Source organism: Limtongia smithiae, assembly GCF_038497785.1.
Source record: "Limtongia smithiae strain NRRL Y-17922 unplaced genomic scaffold V1518scaffold_3, whole genome shotgun sequence".
NCBI classification, from domain to species: Eukaryota; Fungi; Ascomycota; class Lipomycetes; order Lipomycetales; family Lipomycetaceae; genus Limtongia; species Limtongia smithiae.
The window spans coordinates 917,496-938,662 of NW_027117624.1; the positions used below are offsets into that span (position 1 = coordinate 917,496).

The 21,167-nt window shown below is 53.8% G+C and overlaps 10 protein-coding genes across 10 annotated transcripts; 5 read left to right on the forward strand and 5 right to left on the reverse strand.

The window, feature by feature from the left end:
- Window positions 1-93: 93 nt before the first annotated feature.
- On the reverse strand, window positions 94-4,148 carry V1518DRAFT_454935 (uncharacterized protein). The gene is made up of 5 exons (XM_066906545.1): window positions 3,856-4,148; window positions 3,630-3,760; window positions 3,458-3,563; window positions 2,823-3,406; window positions 94-2,770 (listed from the first exon to the last, which is right to left on the reverse strand). The coding sequence occupies exons 1-5, from the start codon at window positions 4,076-4,078 to the stop codon at window positions 467-469; spliced, it is 3,348 nt and encodes a 1,115-aa protein (XP_066760863.1). The 5' UTR covers window positions 4,079-4,148; the 3' UTR covers window positions 94-466.
- Window positions 4,149-4,335: 187 nt separating this feature from the next.
- Window positions 4,336-5,587, reverse strand: V1518DRAFT_440853 (S-adenosyl-L-methionine-dependent methyltransferase). The gene is made up of 2 exons (XM_066906420.1): window positions 5,379-5,587; window positions 4,336-5,325 (listed from the first exon to the last, which is right to left on the reverse strand). Exons 1-2 carry the CDS (start codon window positions 5,543-5,545, stop codon window positions 4,509-4,511), a joined length of 984 nt encoding a protein of 327 aa, XP_066760864.1. The 5' UTR covers window positions 5,546-5,587; the 3' UTR covers window positions 4,336-4,508.
- A 53-nt stretch (window positions 5,588-5,640) lies between these two features.
- V1518DRAFT_413927 (WD40-repeat-containing domain protein) lies at window positions 5,641-7,357 on the forward strand. The gene has a single exon (XM_066903429.1). The coding sequence runs from the start codon at window positions 5,881-5,883 to the stop codon at window positions 7,165-7,167; it is 1,287 nt and encodes a 428-aa protein (XP_066760865.1). The 5' UTR covers window positions 5,641-5,880; the 3' UTR covers window positions 7,168-7,357.
- Window positions 7,020-8,549, reverse strand: V1518DRAFT_413931 (autophagy protein Apg5-domain-containing protein). Its single transcript, XM_066903430.1, has 5 exons — window positions 8,194-8,549; window positions 8,003-8,139; window positions 7,670-7,947; window positions 7,480-7,620; window positions 7,020-7,426 (listed from the first exon to the last, which is right to left on the reverse strand). The coding sequence occupies exons 1-5, from the start codon at window positions 8,317-8,319 to the stop codon at window positions 7,233-7,235; spliced, it is 876 nt and encodes a 291-aa protein (XP_066760866.1). The 5' UTR covers window positions 8,320-8,549; the 3' UTR covers window positions 7,020-7,232.
- V1518DRAFT_413933 (uncharacterized protein) lies at window positions 8,484-12,052 on the forward strand. The gene is made up of 4 exons (XM_066903431.1): window positions 8,484-8,743; window positions 8,834-8,930; window positions 8,985-9,034; window positions 9,089-12,052. The coding sequence occupies exons 1-4, from the start codon at window positions 8,501-8,503 to the stop codon at window positions 11,846-11,848; spliced, it is 3,150 nt and encodes a 1,049-aa protein (XP_066760867.1). The 5' UTR covers window positions 8,484-8,500; the 3' UTR covers window positions 11,849-12,052.
- V1518DRAFT_413935 (uncharacterized protein) lies at window positions 11,755-12,889 on the reverse strand. Its single transcript, XM_066903432.1, has 3 exons — window positions 12,388-12,889; window positions 12,165-12,312; window positions 11,755-12,092 (listed from the first exon to the last, which is right to left on the reverse strand). Exons 1-3 carry the CDS (start codon window positions 12,774-12,776, stop codon window positions 12,066-12,068), a joined length of 564 nt encoding a protein of 187 aa, XP_066760868.1. The 5' UTR covers window positions 12,777-12,889; the 3' UTR covers window positions 11,755-12,065.
- Window positions 12,845-14,248, forward strand: V1518DRAFT_413937 (mitochondrial 37S ribosomal protein mS42). Its single transcript, XM_066903433.1, has 2 exons — window positions 12,845-13,506; window positions 13,559-14,248. The coding sequence occupies exons 1-2, from the start codon at window positions 12,970-12,972 to the stop codon at window positions 14,060-14,062; spliced, it is 1,041 nt and encodes a 346-aa protein (XP_066760869.1). The 5' UTR covers window positions 12,845-12,969; the 3' UTR covers window positions 14,063-14,248.
- Window positions 14,111-16,271, reverse strand: V1518DRAFT_413939 (transcription factor PAP1-domain-containing protein). The gene has a single exon (XM_066903434.1). The coding sequence runs from the start codon at window positions 16,022-16,024 to the stop codon at window positions 14,339-14,341; it is 1,686 nt and encodes a 561-aa protein (XP_066760870.1). The 5' UTR covers window positions 16,025-16,271; the 3' UTR covers window positions 14,111-14,338.
- Window positions 16,272-16,522: 251 nt separating this feature from the next.
- Window positions 16,523-18,101, forward strand: V1518DRAFT_413941 (WD40-repeat-containing domain protein). The gene is made up of 2 exons (XM_066903435.1): window positions 16,523-16,728; window positions 16,797-18,101. Exons 1-2 carry the CDS (start codon window positions 16,557-16,559, stop codon window positions 18,023-18,025), a joined length of 1,401 nt encoding a protein of 466 aa, XP_066760871.1. The 5' UTR covers window positions 16,523-16,556; the 3' UTR covers window positions 18,026-18,101.
- A 433-nt stretch (window positions 18,102-18,534) lies between these two features.
- On the forward strand, window positions 18,535-19,766 carry V1518DRAFT_371987 (WD40-repeat-containing domain protein; the record flags this gene model as incomplete). Its single annotated transcript, XM_066901376.1, has 3 exons — window positions 18,535-18,751; window positions 18,797-19,560; window positions 19,614-19,766. The coding sequence occupies 3 exons, from the start codon at window positions 18,535-18,537 to the stop codon at window positions 19,764-19,766; spliced, it is 1,134 nt and encodes a 377-aa protein (XP_066760872.1).
- Between the last annotated feature and the right edge of the window lie 1,401 nt (window positions 19,767-21,167).

Consider the following 21,167-nt stretch of genomic DNA (forward strand, 5'->3'; position numbering starts at 1 on the left):
ACGGGGAGCGCCATGCTGAGTCTATCAAAAGTGCCGATGGACAGCGTGATAAGACTAGCATTTTCAATTTTAAATAAAATTGCGTTCACGGTTCATAGGGCCACTTGTTCTCGACCCTGTTCTGCGAAATCTACACATGTAGGACTTGCCCGTACTATTTGATTACAGAACTGGCCTTCCTACCTTTCTATTGGAACACTCTAAAAATTCAGGTCGAGACTCATGCAACATGAGAACTTGAGACAAAAACAGCCTTTTCAAGTTGTGGACAAAAATAATTTAAACGCCAATGCAGACAAATAATGACATCTTGACAACAAATCACGGAATAACTAACAGCTATTTATATCCAACCACAGCCCACCAAGTCTGCATCGTTACACCCCAGTCGTACTTTATATTTCCTTTTCGTCTTTGCTCCAAAACCACATCCGAAATGTAACAGCAGTCTATACACACCGTCATATCATGTTCGCGGCTGTCGACGCCGAGGACTCGTGTACTGCTCCTCGTCCTCAACAGCGAGCCGCCTAATGCTGGAATCAAGCTCGTCGCGGCCTGCAACCGCGGGGAAACGACGCTTGAAACGGTCCATTTCCCAGTCCTCTATGCCACCGCCATCCTCCGCTGCCGGCAGAGCACCGCGCTGGGGTGACGATGGAACAGAAGCAGTTGATGCTTTCAGTTTGATCGGTTTCGGCGGCGGCGCGGGACGCTCGAAGTTGCTGCTGTCGCTGCTGCTCGCAGTACCGTGACGCACGTGGCCACTTGCAGCATGCTCCATTGATCGCGAGGAGGTGTTTTGGTGTTGCCGAGGGATGAGAGGCTTGTGCCGGGTCAGCGAGGACGACGATGCCGCGTCCGTGTCACCTAGCATCGACTTGAGACCGCCATCATTCTCCATCTCTGCAGTTGCAGCGGCTGCCGCTGCCTCCGCCGCTGCGTCGCTGTAGTGTCCATAGCCGTTCGCAGTGCGCGTAACAGGTGCGGCCTGGCTTTGCGATAACAGGATCTGCACGCGATTCTGTATACTTTGTGCGCGTGGGCGACGTTCAGCCGCACGAATTGCTGACGCACGGGGAGACTCAACGACCTCCGATGTTGCGATCTCCGGTTTCGTAACCGGCGACGTCGGTGGCGGCATCGTAGTTGACGAGCGTACAGACGAGCGTGAAGGCGGTGCTGATATCGTAGACGATGATGATCGCACAGGCGATATCGATGCGGCGGATGCAGGTGTCTTTACTCGCCGTGGCGGGGGTGGTAGCATGGGTGCTGGTGAGGTCTTGCGGAGTGGCGCTGTAGACCGCCGCGGTAGCTCTGGCGGCGGCATTTCATGCTTCGAGTCAATCGAATTGAATCGCTGAACTGCCTCGTTGAATACTGGTATTTCCTCAGCCGTAACCTCCCATGAGCCAGTAGAGTTCATCATCTTAGCCGGTGCTGTCTCTTTCGAGCCTCCGGTTGCATTGGGTATCACTGCCGACTTGACCGATGCAGTATCCAGTTCTGCGCTCGGCGTCGCACTTTTGTGGAATAACTTTGCAGCAGACAATTGTCTGACATGATGCATCCTCTTTCCAGCCTCCATCTCCTTCCGCTCCGGACTCGTTGACAGCTTGGCCGGACCAGCGTTCTGTTCAAACTTGCGGAATGCCTCACCGAATTTACCAGAAAGTCGGTTCTTAGATGCCCCCATGAAGCTCATGGCAGAGATGCTCGAACGCTTGCCGTGCTTGCTCGACCCGGTCGAGCCATTGCTGAAGTTCCTGCGCTCCATATCTTCACCGTGCTGTTGCCAGCGATTGTCCAGGTTCGAGGCGCCCGTGTCGAGTGACTTCAGAAATTCAATGTTAGACTCGATGTGCTCCGACGCCTGCGACTGGCCAGTAATTGTAGCGTTCAGGTACCCAGGATCGTAGCCAGAATGCGCGGAGCTGGCCGGACTGGCCGTCGCGCTTCTGTTGCTAAGGTTGCGCAAAAACTCCATGCTGGAATCGAAAAACATGCTCGCCGGTCGCGACTTCGATGACATGCGCCGTTGGACTCCAGGTGTTCCACGTCCAGTGGTATTCAATTCCTGCGATGGGTGTCGCGACGTAGATGGCGTCACTCCGCGCGACGGCGCCCGCATCGGCAGGGCAAACTCCGAGCGAGAGCTAGAATGTGTTGCGGCGCCATCGGATGCAGTTCGCGACATCGGCTGCGATGTTCGGGGTAAAGGCGCGCGCTCGAAGCTGTCGTTCTTGCTAAGATCCGGGGATATCGACGTCGAGTTTGCGACCAGCACAGGACGTTTTGGTTGCGGCTGCTTGATCGACATTGAGCTATCTGACAGTGTGCTCTTACTTGCCTTGCGCGACGACTCAGTGCTATAAGCTGGCCGCTGTGGTTGCGATAAATTCTCCAAAGATGGAAAACGGCTCGACACTACTGCGTCAGCATCTGAAAGCTCGGACTCGTCCGGCGGCGGCGACGGCGTTTCTGTGGGAAGATACGATGCAAACTGCATGGTTTCGGATGGTGAATCGATGTCGATTTTTAGTGTGTCAATCGGTTGGTCGACCGGCGCGGCCGGTGCCACCGCAATATGCGAGGGCGGCGGAACACGGCCTCGTCGCATCGGCTTAATGTCCGGGATGGTCTTCTGCTGCGGTTGCTGACTCTCGTATTTGATGAAGCTTGGCATATTCTGCCTTGTCTTCGTCGTCGTCTGATTTCGTGACGGTGGTGGCATGCTGCTCCTTTTGACCACATGCATAGTGTATTTCTTGTGACGGAGTTAGCGAGTCCACCGGTGAATAATCAAACTTCCGACTTACGTCAGGAATGGGTACTTCTACCCCTCGCATAGAGCACACTTCTTTTAATACCAGGTATATGTTGAGTCTCTCACGCGGATTTTCTTTAAGCATGGCGCTGATCAGCCGCTTGAGCCTATCCGAGTATGGTGGGTGACTGGGGAATTTGAACGCCGCGTTTAGGATCGCAAGCTGACCTTGTTCCTCAAACGGAGTTGTGTAATAGCAAAGTTTGTACAGCAGCACGCCGAGTGCCCAGATATCAGATTTCTCGTCAATGGGGATGCGTCTGTACACGTCCACCATCTCAGGCGACCGATAAGGCATCGTGGTATGCTTCATGATGTCGTCTTCAATCATACGACATTCTTGACCTGTCATTCCGGGTCCAATAGCGATTGATGAGGAGCCGAAATCGCAAATCTTGTAGACACCGTTATCGGAGATGAGCACATTTTCAACCTTGATGTCGCGATGGATAAGAGGAGGGTCGAGATAATGCATGCACGACACGCCCTCGACGACGTCGCCAAAAATATTGAGGATCTCAGACTCGGTCAAGCGGTTCTGCAGGCGCGTGTTCATGAAGTCGATCAGACCTCCACCTGATGATACGAGTTAGCGGAGGCTCCGAGAGGTGTCAATGCGGCGCATACCAGAGCAATATTCCATGAGCACAAACACCTCATAACCGCCCTCTTTGAGATGTGAAGCATGTGAATCAATGTAATTGACGACGTTGCGGCGGTTTCTGAGTCGTTTCTAGAGTGAAGTGAGTAAGAACATCAAGAGTGCGAACAGGAGGACGCCATGTTGGCTAATACACACCATTGTGTCAACCTCTGTGCGAAGAGTGCGAAGAGTCTCTTTGTCGGGAACAGCAACACGCTTGAGAACAGCGACATCCGTGCCGCTCTCGGGACGGTCAAGCTTGACGACGTAGACGTGCGCAAAGCCGCCTGATGGTAGTCCAGGCAAACGCCGGAATCGTCAATACCAGCTACTAACATAATGATTCGCAAACGCCGCGCGCAATTGAAGGACTCGAACTTACCTTGCGACAGGTATCTCACAACTTTGACATGGTGCGAGCCCACCGTCAGAGGCGTGCCAGGTAGATATGTTCCCGGCGGCACTACCACGCGATGCTGCTGATGCGACGGCGGCGGTGGCACGGCCTGCGCGACCTGCTGCGTGTACACGAGCTGCTGAGGGTCAACATAGTAGACCGGCTGAACGACGTACGTGTTCTGGCCGTCCGTATACGCCTGAGCCATGCTTGGGGAAGGTAGTTCTGCTGCTGGTGGGGGCGACTGTTTACTTCCGCCCAGAGCACTGTTGCTCGCTGCGGCCGCGCAAAATGGCCCCGCCACTGCGTTATTGGGGCTTAACTGCCGTGTTGTTGCGCACTTGCGCTGCCCCTGGGTCCGCCGGCACTTGCCGGCTCTGCTCCATGGCGCATTACTGCGACCTGTACTTGTCTCGAAACGCAGAAGACCATGGTTTGTTGTTCCAGGTAGTGACCTGTAATCGACTTTTCAGAACGCGCGCAGACCTGAGCGGGAACAGTCGTCTCGCAAGAACCAGCACTCATTGAGCCGCGCCACCTGCGGCTAAACCGTCGCAATTTGCGGGGAGACCGTCATTTTCTCCTTCGCATTTTGTCGCTACAGATCTATGATATTAAACGTCGACAGAGTTGTACATCTAGCTAATTGGCTTGATAAACTTCCCTTGTAGCCAGATACGAAACATCTTCAGCTTCCGCTTGCGGTTGACCAGTAGCCGTCTATCCGTGCCTATTCGCTCGACCTCAAACTTCTTCCCGAAAATAGTATTAAGTTCCTCCTCAGTAAAGAAGTACACCCGGGTGCCATCTCCGCGCACGTAAAAGCTATCCTCTAGCAGCCTTCCGCTCCTGAAACGCAGCTGTGCCATGTCATATCGGCCGTAATCACGAAACAAGATCTCACCACCTGGCTTCAGTAGTCTATCCATATTTTGCACCGCGGTTTCCCATTGTCCCGGTGCAAGCGCACTGAAAACAAAAATCAAAATGATGAAGTCCACGGAATGCTCAGTCAATCCTACCGGTAGTGCACCGCTTTCGTCAGCGAGATCCCATACGTCTGCGACGGTGTACTTCGGATCAAACTCTTCGGACTCCCGCACTATTTCCACTGCTCGGTGCGAGAAGTCTACGCCAAAAATCTTTAGCTGCGGGTTCTTGTTCGCAGCCAGTATCGGGAACATCGTGTTACCTGCGCCGCAGCCCACCTCGAGAATCGTTTTCGGCCCACTGTCGGCCTGTGTTGCGCGCTGGTAAATGGACGGAAACTCGAGCTGCAGCCATTTTCGGTCCTTGAAAAAGTTTGCTTTGTTGTTGCGATAAAATAAGTCCCAGTAACGTGCAGGTGTTGACATGTAAAGGTTCTTGTCGAATGTGCTGACTGGGTTTTCACGCTGCTTTGCAATCTTCTCCTTTGCTAACGCATCCTGTTCTTCGTCCCACTTCACATGATCCCTGTCGTTCTGTTAGCAGATGTCGAGACAGCTGAATAAAATGGTTGCACATGCCATGCGTTGTGATCCCACACCGCGTTCTCGTCTTCGAGGTATCTTTGGCCAAATTGAAACGGGTCATCTCGCTCTGTCCGTGGTATATCCCACATCGAGCGTTCTTCTGGGGCTCGTTCAACTAGAGCCACTGGCTTGTGATCTACGGAGCCGGCATGTGGTGTCATCGTGGTATCTGGCAGTGTGTTCGTAGATGATGCTTGTAGACCCTAGAATTTTTAAGGAAGAAACCGACTACTCCCAATCGCCCTGCAGCTCTCAAAGTCCCAACCCGCGATAAGTTTGCTGGCCACCACAACGACTTCCCTCCTCCCTCGACTCCACTTTGCCAGTTTGACAATTCAAACTCTCCTGGCGGGTCGTTCGCATATAACATGTGCGCCGGATTTTGTTCCGGTTGGTCACTTCTATCTCAGTACGGCGGCTCGGATCAGTGCAAGCCGATCATCGCTGCACGCGGTCTCCGGCCAACGTCCAGCGATAAATCGCATTCGTTGTATGCATGCTCTCCACATACCTCTTTACCCGTGAGACGGGGCTTACCAACCCGCGTGAGCTCCGCTCAGCACAACTCGCGCGACAGTATACCTCTCTTGTGCGCTCAGAGCTGAGATACTTCCCTTCGCGCCACTCCGGAACCGTGAACTGTTTGGCGGTGGACAACACCGAACAGACCTTCATGCTCTCCGGCGGCTCGGATTCTCGAATTTTGCTTTGGGATTTGAACTCGAGGGAAGGACAACGACACAGATATGTATTGAAAGGCAGTATACCGGCAAAGCAGGGCCACAGGTACGGCATCTCTGGATTGTTATGGTGGCCATTCGACAGCGGTATGGCAGTTACTTGTTCTTTCGACGAGACAGTCAAAATATGGGACACGCAAAGTCTTGATGAGGTGTATGCTTTTTCGCTTGGAATGCGTGTGAATGCCATTGACGTGTCGCAAGTCGCCGAGCACTGTCTTGTTGCATGTGCCGCAGACTGCCCGCCAATCCGACTTCTTGATCTGCGTTCATCTGCATCAGCGCAGATGCTCACCGGACACCAGGGTCCGACAGTGCAAGTTGTAAAGTGGTCCCCTATTGACCCTTTTATGCTTGCGAGCGGCGGCGCAGACGGCACAGTGCGTCTATGGGATATCCGGAGGACCAACGCTTGCCTCACCGTCATGAATTTGGAGAACATGCACGGAGGTTATGGCACATCGATGCCATACTCTCGAGAGGCTTTCTCCACGCCGCAGACGTCGCTGCTTGAGAACATCAAGTCACATCGCGGCGTTGTGAACAGTCTGGCGTGGCTGGCCGACGGCCGCCAACTAGTCTCTGCAGGTACGGACGAAATGATACGAGTCTGGGATGTCTCTGGCTCGCCCAGCCTGATGCAATCACGCGACACGAATACTCTCGTCAATTTTGGACCCACAGTGCGCAATCGCTATTTGCAGTGTATCAACATGGTCCTTTCGCCGGTTCAAGACTGCTTTCCGCAGATTCTATGTTTTCCTTCAGACACTGGCGAAATCCTGATGTTTAACGTCGCGACCGGGAGACTCATTCGACGACTATCGATATCGGCCAACACAACTACGGTAAAGCGCACCCGCGGACTTGTGTTCAGAGGGTCAGAATACGTCGAACTGTATTCAGGAAACAGTGACGGAGACATTATCCTCTGGGAAGCGCCACGGCATGGCGGACAACGGCATAAACGGACAACAGCATCAGCATCGGACCGCAAGTCAAATATCTTAACAGAAATCTACAAGGGATTGGAAGTAACCTAGATGTAAGACGGTCGTTGTGTCGCGAAGTTACGGTAAATGCTCGGCTCATATACTTGGTAAATATTTCATGAAATCATGGCTATGCAGATGTGCAGATACCCGTCCGTATACATGCATTCGTAAAGTAGCTCTGCAAGCGGAATTGACATGCTAAGCACGACCCCGTGAAGAAGGGGCCGAGCGAGGAGACAGGTTCTGCGTGAAGGAAACAGCTCGGGGAGATGTGTGTGTAGTGCTGTACCTAAAGTGTGGGGTTCTCCTATGCGGATGTTAGCATGTGTCCAATCCTCAAACTCAAGAGCAGTTGCATACGAGGCGATAGGGATGGCGAAACTACCGACTGTAAGACCTTGTTAGACGACGGGAGGTAAATCTTGATGGGAATGTGTCGCAGAGACAACGGATCGGATGGTAGCAGTTTCCGTGCAACAGTCCAAAATTTGTCAAAGTCATCTGAGAAAGTCAGAACAGCAAAGACTCCTGAAATGTCGAATACACATACGCCCTTCGACTCCAGCCCACATATCGTTCGAATCAGCCTTTGACAGATTCATCACAGTATTCGCGTTTCCACGTCGTATAAAATCTGCCTCTTTAACGGAATTGACCCAGTGATCTGTGACATCTTGCAAACTTCGCAGACGTAGTAGAGTATCTATTGGGAAATTGGAGTGGTGCAGGACGACAGTCCACGGGAGGTGGCTATCGTAGTCGAGATTTTCAGCCTGCGTCGGATCAAGACCGGTGTAGAGGTCGTATAGAAGCCCGACTGGCCAGTTCCTGTAAACGCGGTGTCAGTGCCTGCGCAGGTCGCCTATCACAACGGTTGACATACCACCGCAGCGGGACGCCTTCAAAGTCGAGCCACCATTCGACGGACTCTGCAAACTCGGAACTCCTCAAATATGGCCTGAAATAACCCGTAATGCTGGCAAAATGTAGCGGTATGTAGGAAATGCGCGGGACATTGATCTGTATCGCGACATGTTAGTTGCGCGGCGAAGGTTGAGACCGCGGATTACTCACGTAGAACGGCTCGACATTGTCGAAGGAAGTACACTCATCGGGAGCAAGCACTATCTGCATTGGAACCACGCCATACCAGATCCTGTGCCGCAGATCGGCGGGATCGAGGGTGGCTGCCAGGGACATTTCAGCAAGCGGCGAAAGTAGTGATGGTGGTGTAGTTCATATGTCACTGCGCATTTCCGCGCAACTCTTGCGCGCAGGACTCGGAAGCAGCAGCACCCGTCGACCTGAGCAGTCTCTGCAGCAGCAGCCTGAAGTGAGACTCGTAGAAGAAGCAATCCAGGCTGCGTTACGGCCGTTGGTGATGGTGTTGCAGATACATCGTCACTGTTGTACAGGGTACAATCCCCGCGGACGCCACTGGCAGCGCAGGTGTCATCGAGTAGCTGCGCACGGTCGTGACGAACGTTCAGAGCTCAAGCACCCCAAAGCCGACCGACCGCGCTCCGCCTACCCCGTAACGTCCGTTCATGCGCTGGTCCGCCTGAGTCCGTCTGCAATGGTGGCCGGGGCAACCAGGGCCGACGTTCAAAACGCACGGGCAAAGGTACGTATTAGCTGAGTGTTGCTGCGCACACGCACTCCAGCATACTGCTGAACGCGGGTGGCTAACATACTGCCTTTTGCCGTTACGTAGCTGGTCGAGTCGTACAACCAGATTCTTGAGGAGTTCAGCACAGATAAGGAGCTCAAGACTGTCGGAAACTACAAAATTGCTCATCTCATCGGCAAAGGTATGCCGTTCTGCGACGTTTGGCCGCTCGCAGATTGCTAATATTCACATTTAGGGAGCTTCGGAAAAGTGTACCTGGCCACACACAAATTGACTGGTGCAGTGGTGCGTGAATATAATTATTGGTCTTTGCTGCGGTATTCTTACATTTTTGTTCAGGTTGTGCTGAAGTCTGCTGAAAAGTCTGACTTGAATCTCGCTCGCGAGATACACCACTATCGTCAACTACTACACCCACACATTGCCCGTTTATATGAAGTTATTGTTACCGAAACCCTTGTCTGGCTTGTACTCGAGTATTGTCCTGGCGACGAGCTATATGAGTACTTGCTCCGCAAAGGCGCTCTACCGACCGAGCAAGTTCAGCGAATATTCGCCCAGTTGTGTGGAGCGGTCGCGTATATTCATACCCGGGACATCGTGCATCGTGATCTCAAGCTTGAGAACATATTGATGGACAAGGGAAACAGAAGCGTCAAGCTATGCGATTTTGGCTTCACGAGAGAGTGCGAGCCGAAACGGTTCTTGCAGACGCTATGCGGAACAATGTGCTATGCTGCTCCAGAGATGGTCAAGGGTATTAAATATCTTGGACAAGCCGTCGATGTATGGTCACTTGGCATCATATTGTACGCGCTGCTAGTTGGCGAGCTGCCGTTTGACGACGATGATGACATCCGGACACGATATCGCATATCGAACGAAGAACCAAACTATCCAGACACAATTCCAGAAGATGCCTTATATCTTCTAAAGTCGATGCTGGACAAGGACGCAACCAAGCGACCATCATCAACAGACATTCTACAACATCCATTCATCGCACAGCACAGTAGCGATCAAGTCGCACTTCTGTATGTCCCTGAACCCGTTCCGTTCACAACTAAAGACGAGCGCGACCTGCTTGATCGATTTCGACGAGCGTACGTTGATATCGGCGCGATCAAGGAGAGCGTTTTGAGCAAGAAATGCGACAACCTGGCTGGATGGTGGGCGCTTGCATTAGAGGCGGAGCGGCGGAAGATGAGCAAGTCGAAGAAGAAACGACGGTCGGATGGCATGAGCAGACTCTTGCATACATCGGACGGCTCGCAGGGCAACAAACGTCATAGCTTGGTTGAGTCCCCCGCTCCAGCAGCGGTGGCGGCGACGGTTGCTGCGGTCACTGACAGTCCGGAAGCCGCTGGCGGTCGCCGTAGCTTAAGTGTGCCACGTCGATATTCGAAGCTCGTTGCGGATGAAGCGACACAGATTCCAGTGGCTGTTGAATCACCGTCGACATCCGTAGTTGCGATTTCGGCTGCGACAAAGATGCCAAGTAAGCCGTCGATGCTCAGTCTGCGACTATTGACACGACGCAACAATGTCGGCAGCCCTGATGCCAACGAGAAGCGCAAGAGCGGCGTTGTCGGGGCGCTGTTCGCAGTGAAGAACTGGGCAAGGCATCCGCAGACTGGACTCTTCCACAAGCGAGAATGGGATAGCGACATGGAAAACTTAAGCTCGTCGACGCTGCGACGGACGTCGATTGGCAGTTTTATCACATCATACAAGGGAGATAAGAGCAATGGGAAAGACGCAACATCGTCACCGGATAAGTCAAGCACTATGAACGGAGCACGACCATCTGCTGTTGTGTCTCCATCGGACACCAGCGATACTCAGGCCAACGGTAAAGTTTCACAGAAGCATGTAGGCATTAAGGCCAGCGCCAGCGGAACAGCGGACGCATCTGCAGATGGATCAGCGACAAGAATATTGAGCACAAGCGGCGCAGGAACTTCTGATTTAGTGGCGCGGAATCGACAAAGCTCGTCACTGGCAGGTTTTCCAGCGGGTGTGAAACTGAACATGGCGCACACCGTTAGTGTGTATAGCGTCGACTCGATCCGATCCAGCTCACGAGACCGGCTCTCTTCGCCGGTGCCGTCACTATATAACACCGGTACGATGGCGCCTTCGACTCGAAAATTAGGCCGTACCGCCTCCGCATCATCATCGGTGTCCTCGCTTCGCTCTTCTTCCGCTCAGAACCTGCACCGACTCTCTGCGCTGTCTGCGTTATCCGCAAGATCTGCGCTCTCGTCGCGCAAGTCGAGCGCCGGCTCGACAAACTCGATGGACTCGTCATCGCGCAATGCGTCTCGCTCGCCACACTCAAGTTCACTATACGTTCCATCTTCCTCTTCACTTGCTCCCACATCTGCAGCCGGATCAGGAGGCAGCGGGCCAACTGCAGGCTTTGGAATCGACGTAGGATTCACCGACCGACTCGGAAGTCGTGGTGATGGATTTTTGCGAGGCAATGACTTTGCACGGCGCCGTAACGATAGTACGTATACCCGCGGCTCGTCGTGGAACGAGCCGATAGCAGGTAACAGCAGCAACAAGAATTCTGACGCCTCAACTGAGACGTTATTTGGTCGACGCAGCCATCGGCAAATGCGTGGAAGCGGCACACAGTACCGCACCGGTGCGGAATTCTTGGCTGACACTTTAGCCGATAAACCGCCAGGACGACGCAAAGGTCTTGCTATGCGTAATGGTCGCGGACGGAAAGGATTCAACATTATTACCGGGAGTGGGAGCAGCACGGCTGCCAATGGCAACGACTTGAAGATACCAGTTACACCTACGCTAATGAAGTCCCCTTCAATGAGTTCATATTTCCGGTACCACGACTCTACAAGTGGCGCCAGTGTTACGACCAAGAACAACAGTGGTCTTGACTACGGCAGCGACAGCGGCACTGGCGGCGGCGGGATTGGCCACAAGCGGGACGCGTCGGCGGATGGCAACATTATCGAGGAACTCGAGGAGCCTGAAACAGAGGCTGGAGATGACGTGGACGAGCTAGACGACGAGTCGTATGCAGCGGATCTCGTTATTTGCGACGAGCCACATCTGAGACGGACTTAGAGGTGCTTGTTCTTATATATATACTTTTTGGATGTAATTTACATACCACCGGGGAACTTTGATTCAGGCGCGAATAGGATTTGATAAAATGGAACTATAGACTTGTTGCTTGCTGCCATTTGTTGTTTGGGAATACATAAGTTAATACTGGCTGAGTTTTAATTAATAGTTGGACTGTTTGAGTAGTATGTACAAGAAGAGGAGTGGTCTACGGATTTCACATGCGTTCTCGTCGCGAGGACCGCTTGGTGGTTGACGAGGAACATGTCAGTACTTGCTCAGAACAGCCTTGCAAAGAGGAAACCGAAGTACATACCCATTCAGACTTGCACTCCTGGTAAGCCTCGAAATATTCCTTACATTCCTCCTTTGCACGCTTCTGGTTGTATCGCGAGCGTGCGAGGCAGTTGAGTGACATCTGTGCAGTCAACTTGCACGGATCATAAAACTTCGACGCGCTCTTGCTGTGTAGGAGAATGTTAACTATGCACCATTATCTAGCTTCCGCCTTTATAAACAAGTATAAGTAAGTCACGTACGTGTTCATGGCATCAAAGTGGCGCACATCTCTTGGATCGTCTGGGAACATCTGATTATGACCAGAGTCGAAGCGCTCGAGGATTGTGGCTGTATCCTCGCCCGCATATGTACCAGTCTTTGTTGTGCCGCTGACGGTCGCGCGGTTTCGTAGTCGTGGTGCGGGAGCTGGATCTGTGGATGCGCTTGTGAGAGTGTCTGGAGATGATGTTGAAGGAGCTGGCGTGGTAGTTGTGGCGGCGGTAGCGGACGGGCCCTGCTGTGCAGCCATGGCGGGAGTCGTCGCTGGATATAGATGCTGGTCAAGGAGTCGACTGCAGATATGGCCAAAATAGCTGTATTGATTTTGCGATTCTAACTGTGCCGCGCGTGAACGTCGAGTCTTATCCATCGTCCAGCTTTGCTCTCGTCAAGCGCAAACCCGGGGAAGTTCCCGGTACAAACTCCTTTGCTGACACTTTGTTCGCGAACCGCGCTGCCGAACACGAGTCGACTTTTTTTTCGTTCTCCGAGTCGTCGTGTAAATCAACTGCTCCGCCGCGCTCCTCACCACCTCCCGCAATCTCACCGCCCCTTCCTCTGCAATGGCCTCGGCAATACAGAAGTGCCGAGAGCTTGCGTGTTTTCGTATGCTGTTCCGGCAGTTTACCGCGCCGTCGTCCACGTTGCGACTAGCATCACTGCCCCATGCGACCACACCCGCCTCCACGGTTTCCTCCTCTGCCGCTTCCTCCTCCCGTATACTCTCCCGCCGTTTGCACAGCCGCTCTACCACCGCCGCGGCTGTTCAGCTCCTGCGCCGTCCCCGCGTCGTCATCTCGCCCGCATCATCTGCGTCCACCGGCACGCGCAACATACATATTCGTCCACAGCTCGCGGACGAGGACCACTTCACAACCACCGGCGTGGGCGCTGTGTTTAGCCCGAAAGCCTTTGCGCTTGCATGGTTGGAGTACCAGGAGTATCTCACGAGCCAGCTTACAAAGCGTACTGTCGGCACTCGCTATGAGGGGCTCAGCCCGTTCGAGATCACACTCGCGACCGGAAGACAGACGACTCAGACGCCAACCTTTAACTTCGCCTCGCTCACGCACAACAACCACTTTTTCTTCCACACTCTTGTATGTGCTCTTCGGCGTGTGAGTTGATTCCTCGAAATTGACATATCTCCAGAAAGGCCCGAGCAGCGAGCCCTCCACCGGCCCCCTGCAAACCGTCGCTGCCGCCATTGACCGCAGCTTTTCTTCGCTTGACGAGCTCAAACTGCACATGTCCACCGTCGCACAGGCAATGTGCGGCAACGGCTATGTCTGGCTTATCGAGGGTCCGCGCAAGGAGCTCTATGTTCTCGCGACCTACAACGCTGGCACGCCTTACGACTATGCCCGCGCACAGGACTACGATTTCAATGCCCCTGTAGATCCGCTCAATACCGCGGCCGTCGCGGACCGCGAGAACAAAGTCCGCGCTGGTGGCGCCCGCTCCGAGCCCGACTGGCCCCGGCCTCTGCTCTGCATCAACGTCTGGGAGCACACTTACCTTACCGATTATGGCTTCGACGGCAAAGCGGCCTACTTTGAGAACTGGTGGGCTGCCATTGACTGGTATAGAGTCGAGGAGAGACTCTCCTCTGCTGAGGCTTTTCAGCAACTCAACAAGGATAGAGAAACGTTGTGATGCACTTCTGTCTCTACTGTACTGTACATATTCTAGTTACTACTGCCATACTTTGCCAAACTCTTTGATTAGGAAGAGCTCTAAATACAAATAAACCGCTGAACGCGCGCGTACATATCACACAATGACACTCAATAAAAGCGCAAATCCGTATCCCAAGGCAATTTTAATATCCACCGAGACAAGTACACATAACCGCAGCAATACAAGCAAATCCCAAAAAGTAGTGAAAAGAGAGAGAGGTATACATCTGGATATAGCAATTTATTGATTAGTTCATGCGTTGGCGTCGATTTTGTTCAGCACAGCGTTGAGGTCCGCCTCCGTAACGACAACGCCCGATTCCGAGCACTTAGCCTTGGTCCGCAGCTCCGTACACAGACCGTCGATATCGATGTCCCCAAACTTCGGGTGCATCGAGATACGGTCCCACAGCGCGGTGCAGCCCATTAGCGGCTTGTTATCAGCCGGCACAACTTCGTCTTCTTCTCTGATGTTGATCGACCCGCCTGCACTGCTACTGGCGCCGCTGCGCGCGGAATGACCGCCGTTGGTGCTGGCAGCGTCAAACATACCATCGGGAGACAGTTCCGGCAACGTGAACTCTTCCTCGATACTGTTAAAGATCGGGTCCCGATACTCTGAGAACAAGTCTGTATCAAAAGAAGGGGGGCTCAAAATGCTGTTTGCATGCGCACGCGGAACCGGGTTTTCCCGGTTTCCGCATGCCATCGATAGCTGTGCACAAAAATCGTCCTCATGCTTGGCTGGATGTGCGACTGCAATCCCGCCGTTGCTAACAGAGCTGGCAGCAAAGTTGGGCGAGCTTGATGACGACACCGATGATGCCGGTGACATATGCGAGGTACCCATTGCGCTCATCGGCGAGTATGCGTTCGACAGCATCGACTGGCCAAACCCGTACGCTATCGGAGAACCAACTGATGACCGTGCATGAGACTGGCCTGCCTTGTTCGACTGCTGTTGCTGCTGCTTCTGCAACTTAGGGTCCGCACCAAACAGCGGGAACTCGAATGTGAAAGGAGTGACGTAACTTGACGACGTCGACGGGGATGACTTGGCAGATGTTGATTGCCGTTTGCGGTATTCCTTAAGTTCGGCCTGTAGTCGATCGACTTGCTTCTTCAAGAACTGGTTCTCCGTAGTCATCGTGTGCGCATCGTTCTCAAGCTCAGACACACGCATCTCAAGGTCGCGCAAATGCTTCTCCTTACGCTCACGGAACGCACGCTGCGCAGCACGGTTTTGAGCCTTGCGCTTGCTTGATGGTTCCGCCGTCATGAGTTTGCGTCCAGGCTTCTTCTTGCCATCCTCAGGCTCCGCAGTGTTGGTCTCGCGCCGCTTGGAGTCGTTCTCGGATAAGTCGTCCTCAGAGAGATCGTCAAGAATCTTGCGCTTCTCGTAATCGAACGAGCTCGACCCGGTCATCACGGGGGACGCACTTGCGCGCGATAAAGCAGCAACGGACACAGTGGGAGACGCAGAGCCGGCAGCAGCAGCAGCCGCTGCGCTGACAGCTGAATAACGCAGATCGGCAAGAAGTGCAGATGTGGCAGGCTTGGTAGAGGAAAAAGAGGTGCGGCCGGTTGTCAGCGGCGAGGCGACAGCACTGGGGGCCGCGGAAGTGGAAGACGACGACGCAGCGGCTACTATCGGAGAGAGGCCGGCATAGGTTGTAGGCGAGACACGAACTTCGGAAGTAGAGGACGTAGAAGATGCGCGATCAAAGTCCGGTACCAGATCAGGCAAATCTTGGAGGTCACTGGTGGAGTCGAGAAAGTCAGTTGCTGACGCCGATGGCAGACCAGTAGAGTCCGCGGGGTCGACGACTGCAGCATTCTGCAGGGAGGAGAAGTCGCCAAGGAACTCAGAGGACGACAGGGCAGCTAGAAAACGCTGTGTATCGTCCGTGAAGTAGTCACTTGACAAGGAGCGAGACATTGAGGAAGTGTGCAGGAAAAGGAGCTATGAAGTAGTGGAGGTGGGGTTGGCTTTGTAATAACGGCGGCCGAAACAGGCAGATACGCGAAACCCTTGCGGGTAAAGCTGGCAATCAAGTAGACTATGCAGCAGTGATGGCGCAAAATACTAAAGGCTGCCGATCTCAGTAGAGAGTGGTGCGGACGACGGTGGCGAAGCAGGCCGAGGGATGAGATGAGCGGGCTGAGCAAGTCGAGGCGAGGACGACGGCGATGGCGGCGGTGGAGAGGAACGGCCAACGCCCGCGCACCTCCTGTCCTGCGCCACGCGTATGCCTCAGCACGCCTACTATGTAAGGTTTGTGGCATATCTGTACCTCCGCGCACAGTTTACGCGCACGTGCACCGACGCAACCACTCCATGGGGTTAGGGTGTACTGACAATCCGGATCACATATCGAGAGCCTAGATCACAACTTGGTCACGCATTTTTTTTCCTGCTTGTCCCAGCGCAAGAGCTCGCAGCACACCCTTCCATTTCAGCATACATCGTCATGGCGCTCCCGGCTCCATCTACCGCGGAGCAGGACGCTCCTAGTGGCAAGATCAGAATTACCCTTTCAACGCGGGACGAATCTGTCGCTGTTCCGGATCTGCCTATCTTCGTGCCGCTTGCTCTCCGGCGCTACGGTCTTTCAGAGATTGTCAACCATTTGCTTGCTTCTGGTACTAGGCTGATTTGTTGAGCAGAAGGAATTCTGCAGTTGACAGCTTAGCTAACACACAATTTGCAGAAAAGCCAATTCCCTTCGATTTTCTTGCTGGTGGAGAGCTTCTGCGGGTTTCTCTGCTCGATTACATCACATCCAAGGGTCTGTCTGCGGAAAACACTCTTGCACTCGAGTACACGCGCTCCATTCTTCCCCCTACCTTCCTCGCCTCTTACCTCCACCCCGACTGGGTTTCTTCGGTTGACATTCTTCGAGGACCGTCAGCAAGTCCGCTTCACCGAGCACCTCTGTTAGCTGGCTCCTTCGACGGCATCGTGCGCACCTGGTCTTTGTCTGGTGATGTCGTCCTCGAGCTCGCCGGCCACTCTGCTCCAGTTAAGACTGTCAAGTGGCTTGATGCCCGTAGAGCCATATCTGGTTCTATGGACAGATCCATTCGTATCTGGAGACTACCCGCATCCCTCACAGGCGACAACGCCGAAATTGACAGCACCGAAGCTACCATGCTTAATGCAGACACGCAAACTGTTACTGCTGCACGAGTTTTCACCGGACACAAGTCAACAGTTGACGACCTTGCCGTGAACATCGCCACGTCACGAATGCTTTCGGCCGGCGCCGACGGCGTTGTTGGTCTCTGGACTACAAATTACAAAGAGGCACCACCAGCGCCGACACCGCCGATTCCAACCAACGTCGCGAAGCGTCGCAAACGGTCTGTACTGCAAGAGTCGCGCGGTCCGCTGTTCCTCATGTCATCACACTTGGGACCCGTTACTGGGGTAATATTCGACGCAAAGGACTCGACCGTAGGATACTCTGTCTCTCTTGACCACACCATCAAGACCTGGGATCTTGTTTCCGCACAGCTAGTTGACACGCGCACTACTTCGTTCCCTTTGCTCGCTATCGCACATCTTCCTGCGCTGTCACTACTGTGCTGTGGCTCTTCGGCACGCCACATCACTCTCCACGACCCTCGCACTGCGTCTACGGCCACAACGACGCAGCAGACTCTCGTCGGTCACACAAACTTTGTAAGCGACCTTGTACCTAGCCCGGATAGTGACTACATGTTTGCCAGCTCTAGTTATGACGGTACTGTCCGTGTCTGGGACGTGCGTGCCCAACGCGCCGTCTACATCATCGAACGTGAGGAGAAGTCTCCTGGTGCGCGCGAGAAACCAAAAGTTTTCGGCGTTGACTGGGAGAAGTACGTCGGAATCGTCAGCGCGGGCGAGGACAAGCAGCTCCAGATCAACCGCGGCGCCGACTGGGACCAACAGGACTGAGAGGGTCTATCATCACATTTTGTATAGTATATTGGGTTTAGGAAATAAAAGTATTCAGGCTCTGCATTATCTTGAGTAAGCATTAGAATAGCTCCAAAAATTGTTGCTGCTGTATGCATGACGTGCATTGCGCAACGATGTCTGTGTGTGACTCTTCAAGTCTTCACTCAATCTTTCGAAAGAGTACTTTTGACATATACGGGCAGGTTTGCCAAATCATTGTAACAAGTCTACAGCTCCACCGTCCTCGTATCCGCTCATGAATCCCTCAAATCAGCGGATTATCGCCTAAAATCCCAGCTATCCAATGGGTTCCTTCATGAATATCGGCGAATAGTAGCGGATAGATTCTCTTGCTGCTTAGACCAGTGCCAATGCTCTACAATGTGCAAGGTGTGTGTCTCTAACCCCTGAATTCGGACGTCAACGAGTTGGAACTACCGCGTAACGCGCAAGACGTTAACCCACTCAACGTCGCGAACCCACCAGTAAGCCATCGTCACCCTGATATGACACCACATTCAACCGCATCGCTCGGCCGCGATCTAGCGGCCGACTTCTTTCGCCTCCAGAAGACCGTCGACTACCGCGCAAGTCCATCAGTGCAGCCACGAGGCCCGTCAGGCCCGCTCGCGTCACAATCGGCCTCAGCGTGTGAGTTTGTTGCGTACAATGCTTTAGGCAACCGCATAGCGGCGATATCTCGCGAACATGTCGCAAATATGAGTAGGCAATCGGGCGGTCAAGGGTATTACGGCGGCGGAGCAGCAGGCGCTACCAGCTCGGTGATCAGGATCTGGAACCCTGAGCGCGCTGACGCGAAGTATGCCACGGTCGTCAGGAGCGGTCCGCAGGGCGGCGGACATACCGGTGCAGTGTCGTGCGTGGCATGGGATCCTACGTCATCTGAGCGACTCGTGTCGTGCTCGCGAGAAGACGGAATGGTCAGGCTGTGGGATGTGCGTCTGAATCGTGGGCTAGCAGCTTACCGTGTTACATCGTTTCTGTCTCAAGGTCCAACGATGGTGCGATACTCGCCTGACGGCAGATGGGTTTTTGGCATTGCGGAAGATCGCATCATTGTATTGCATCGCGAGACACTGCAACCAATAGCTGGGTTCGAGAGCGGATTTGACGTCTTGGACAAAGCAAACTCGGACGGTCATGTTATATGCGCCCGCATTTCATTCAGCAGCAACGTCATCGCCGTCGGTCTATCCTCTGGGCGGGTCAAGTTCTTCCATTTTGATACCTCGACCGGTGTGATCAAGGTGGACTCGCAGGATCCAAGTCAGCCTGCGCCGCTAGCTGTTATTCAGGCTCATGTCGCTGACATCACATGCCTCGAATTCAGTCCTCGAGGGAAGTACATGGCCATCGGATCTGAGGACTCGCTTGTCAGTATATGGGATTTGCACGATCTTGTTTGTGTGCGCACGATATCCAAGATATCCCATCGCGTGTCTTGTGTCTCATTTTCCTTCGATGGCGCATTTCTCGCGATTGCCTATGGAGAGCGCGACCCGATTGAAATCGTTAGTCATGCTGTCCTTTCATTTTGCAGCTTGGAAATTACTAATGATGGCAGATCCATGTTGATACGGGCGAGGATATATACAAGATCCCGCAGTCTTTCCATTTTCATGTTCCGTCGCTCGAATGGCACCCCTCGCAATACTGGCTTGCCTATGCCGGTGATCCGACTGGCATGAAGATTTTATGTAATACAGGCAATAAGTGAGAATATCTCATATCTGCGCACTGGTCTCTGCCGGCCTCCCCGCACCAACTATCGTATCCGCGGTAGTTTATTTACGCGGTGCCCGCACGGAGGGCCGTGACGCGCTCGGCCCATTGTCGCTCTAGAGGTGCAATCTATCGGGCCAGTTAGCGGTCCAGAGATATGATACGACACGACAAGAGTACACGGACAGGGCGATAAAGATCAGTCGCGACGCGCGTACTGTCAGTGCACGATGTCCTGACCACGACAAATGATCGCGTTGGTGCGCTAGGGAGTCACTATAATGTGCATTGACAATTTGTATTCCGCTGGGCAGTGGGCCATGAGCACTGGGTCATGAGCACTGCAGCAGATTGGATATCATGTGTGGTCCCGGCTGCCTAACCTTTTGGAAGACAGGAGCCTGCGAGGGCCGAATCATGCTACATGATGAATAATTTAAGTATGTTCTAGCAGCTCGTGTCAGGGCTAGATGTCACGAGTAAGTTCTGGCGGCCAAGGCCAAGGGTCTGAAGTGGAGCCGCCGAGATACGCGCGCCGACGACGGCCGACGTTGGCCGAAAGACTTAAACAGTAGCTGGGCTATGTCTGCGTCAAGATCGAGCGGCGCAGTTTGCCAAGCGCCGTGCTGATAGGCGGCACAGCATTGATGGTCAGCAATCTGCTGCGCTGACGACCGCTGAGGTTTCCACATGTATGTGCCTGTCTACAGAGCGGTTACAGACGCCTCACGGGTGTGGCGCCGGCCGCGGCCGCGGCGGCGGTGGCGGCCGCTGTGGTGTAACAATACGGAGCAGACGAGCAAGGGGAGATCAGGCCCCCGCGCGACGCTAGAAGAACATCGCGGCCGCAAAAGCACACTGTTCCGAGCTTTGGCTGCAAGGCTGTCCGCAGCGTTGCAGTAGCGCGAGTCTCGAGCCGCTGTCTAGGACGACTCGTCTCCGTCCCGCGGACGCGAGTCGCCTTCGGTAGACGCTTATCAGGTCGACCGCGGCCAGTCAACCACATGTCCGACGGACGAAAATGTCCGAGGCCACGCGCTTGGAATAGAGATCCCCGGGCTTGGAAGGTTGTGACGGCCCTGGGTCGTAGGACCACAGCGACACAGCCGTCCGCAGCACGGCTGCCAAGCGACCCGCGTGCCAAGCCAATTTAGTTAGCCATAAGGTTATCATTTGTAGGGCTCGCATTGTGATAGACAACTGTAATGCTATCGTTGCGGAAAATTTGCGGGATCACCTTATCGGCGGCGTAACGGCTGGGCCAGTGGTCGACGATCTCCTGCTGTTTTACAGTTCTGGCCCCCGCATCCTAGTCCTGGGAGCCCTTGCTTCGTGTCTTTGTTCGTGGCAGGTCCAGTTCGAAGCCGGACGGCGCTCCACGCAGTGCGCGGAATGG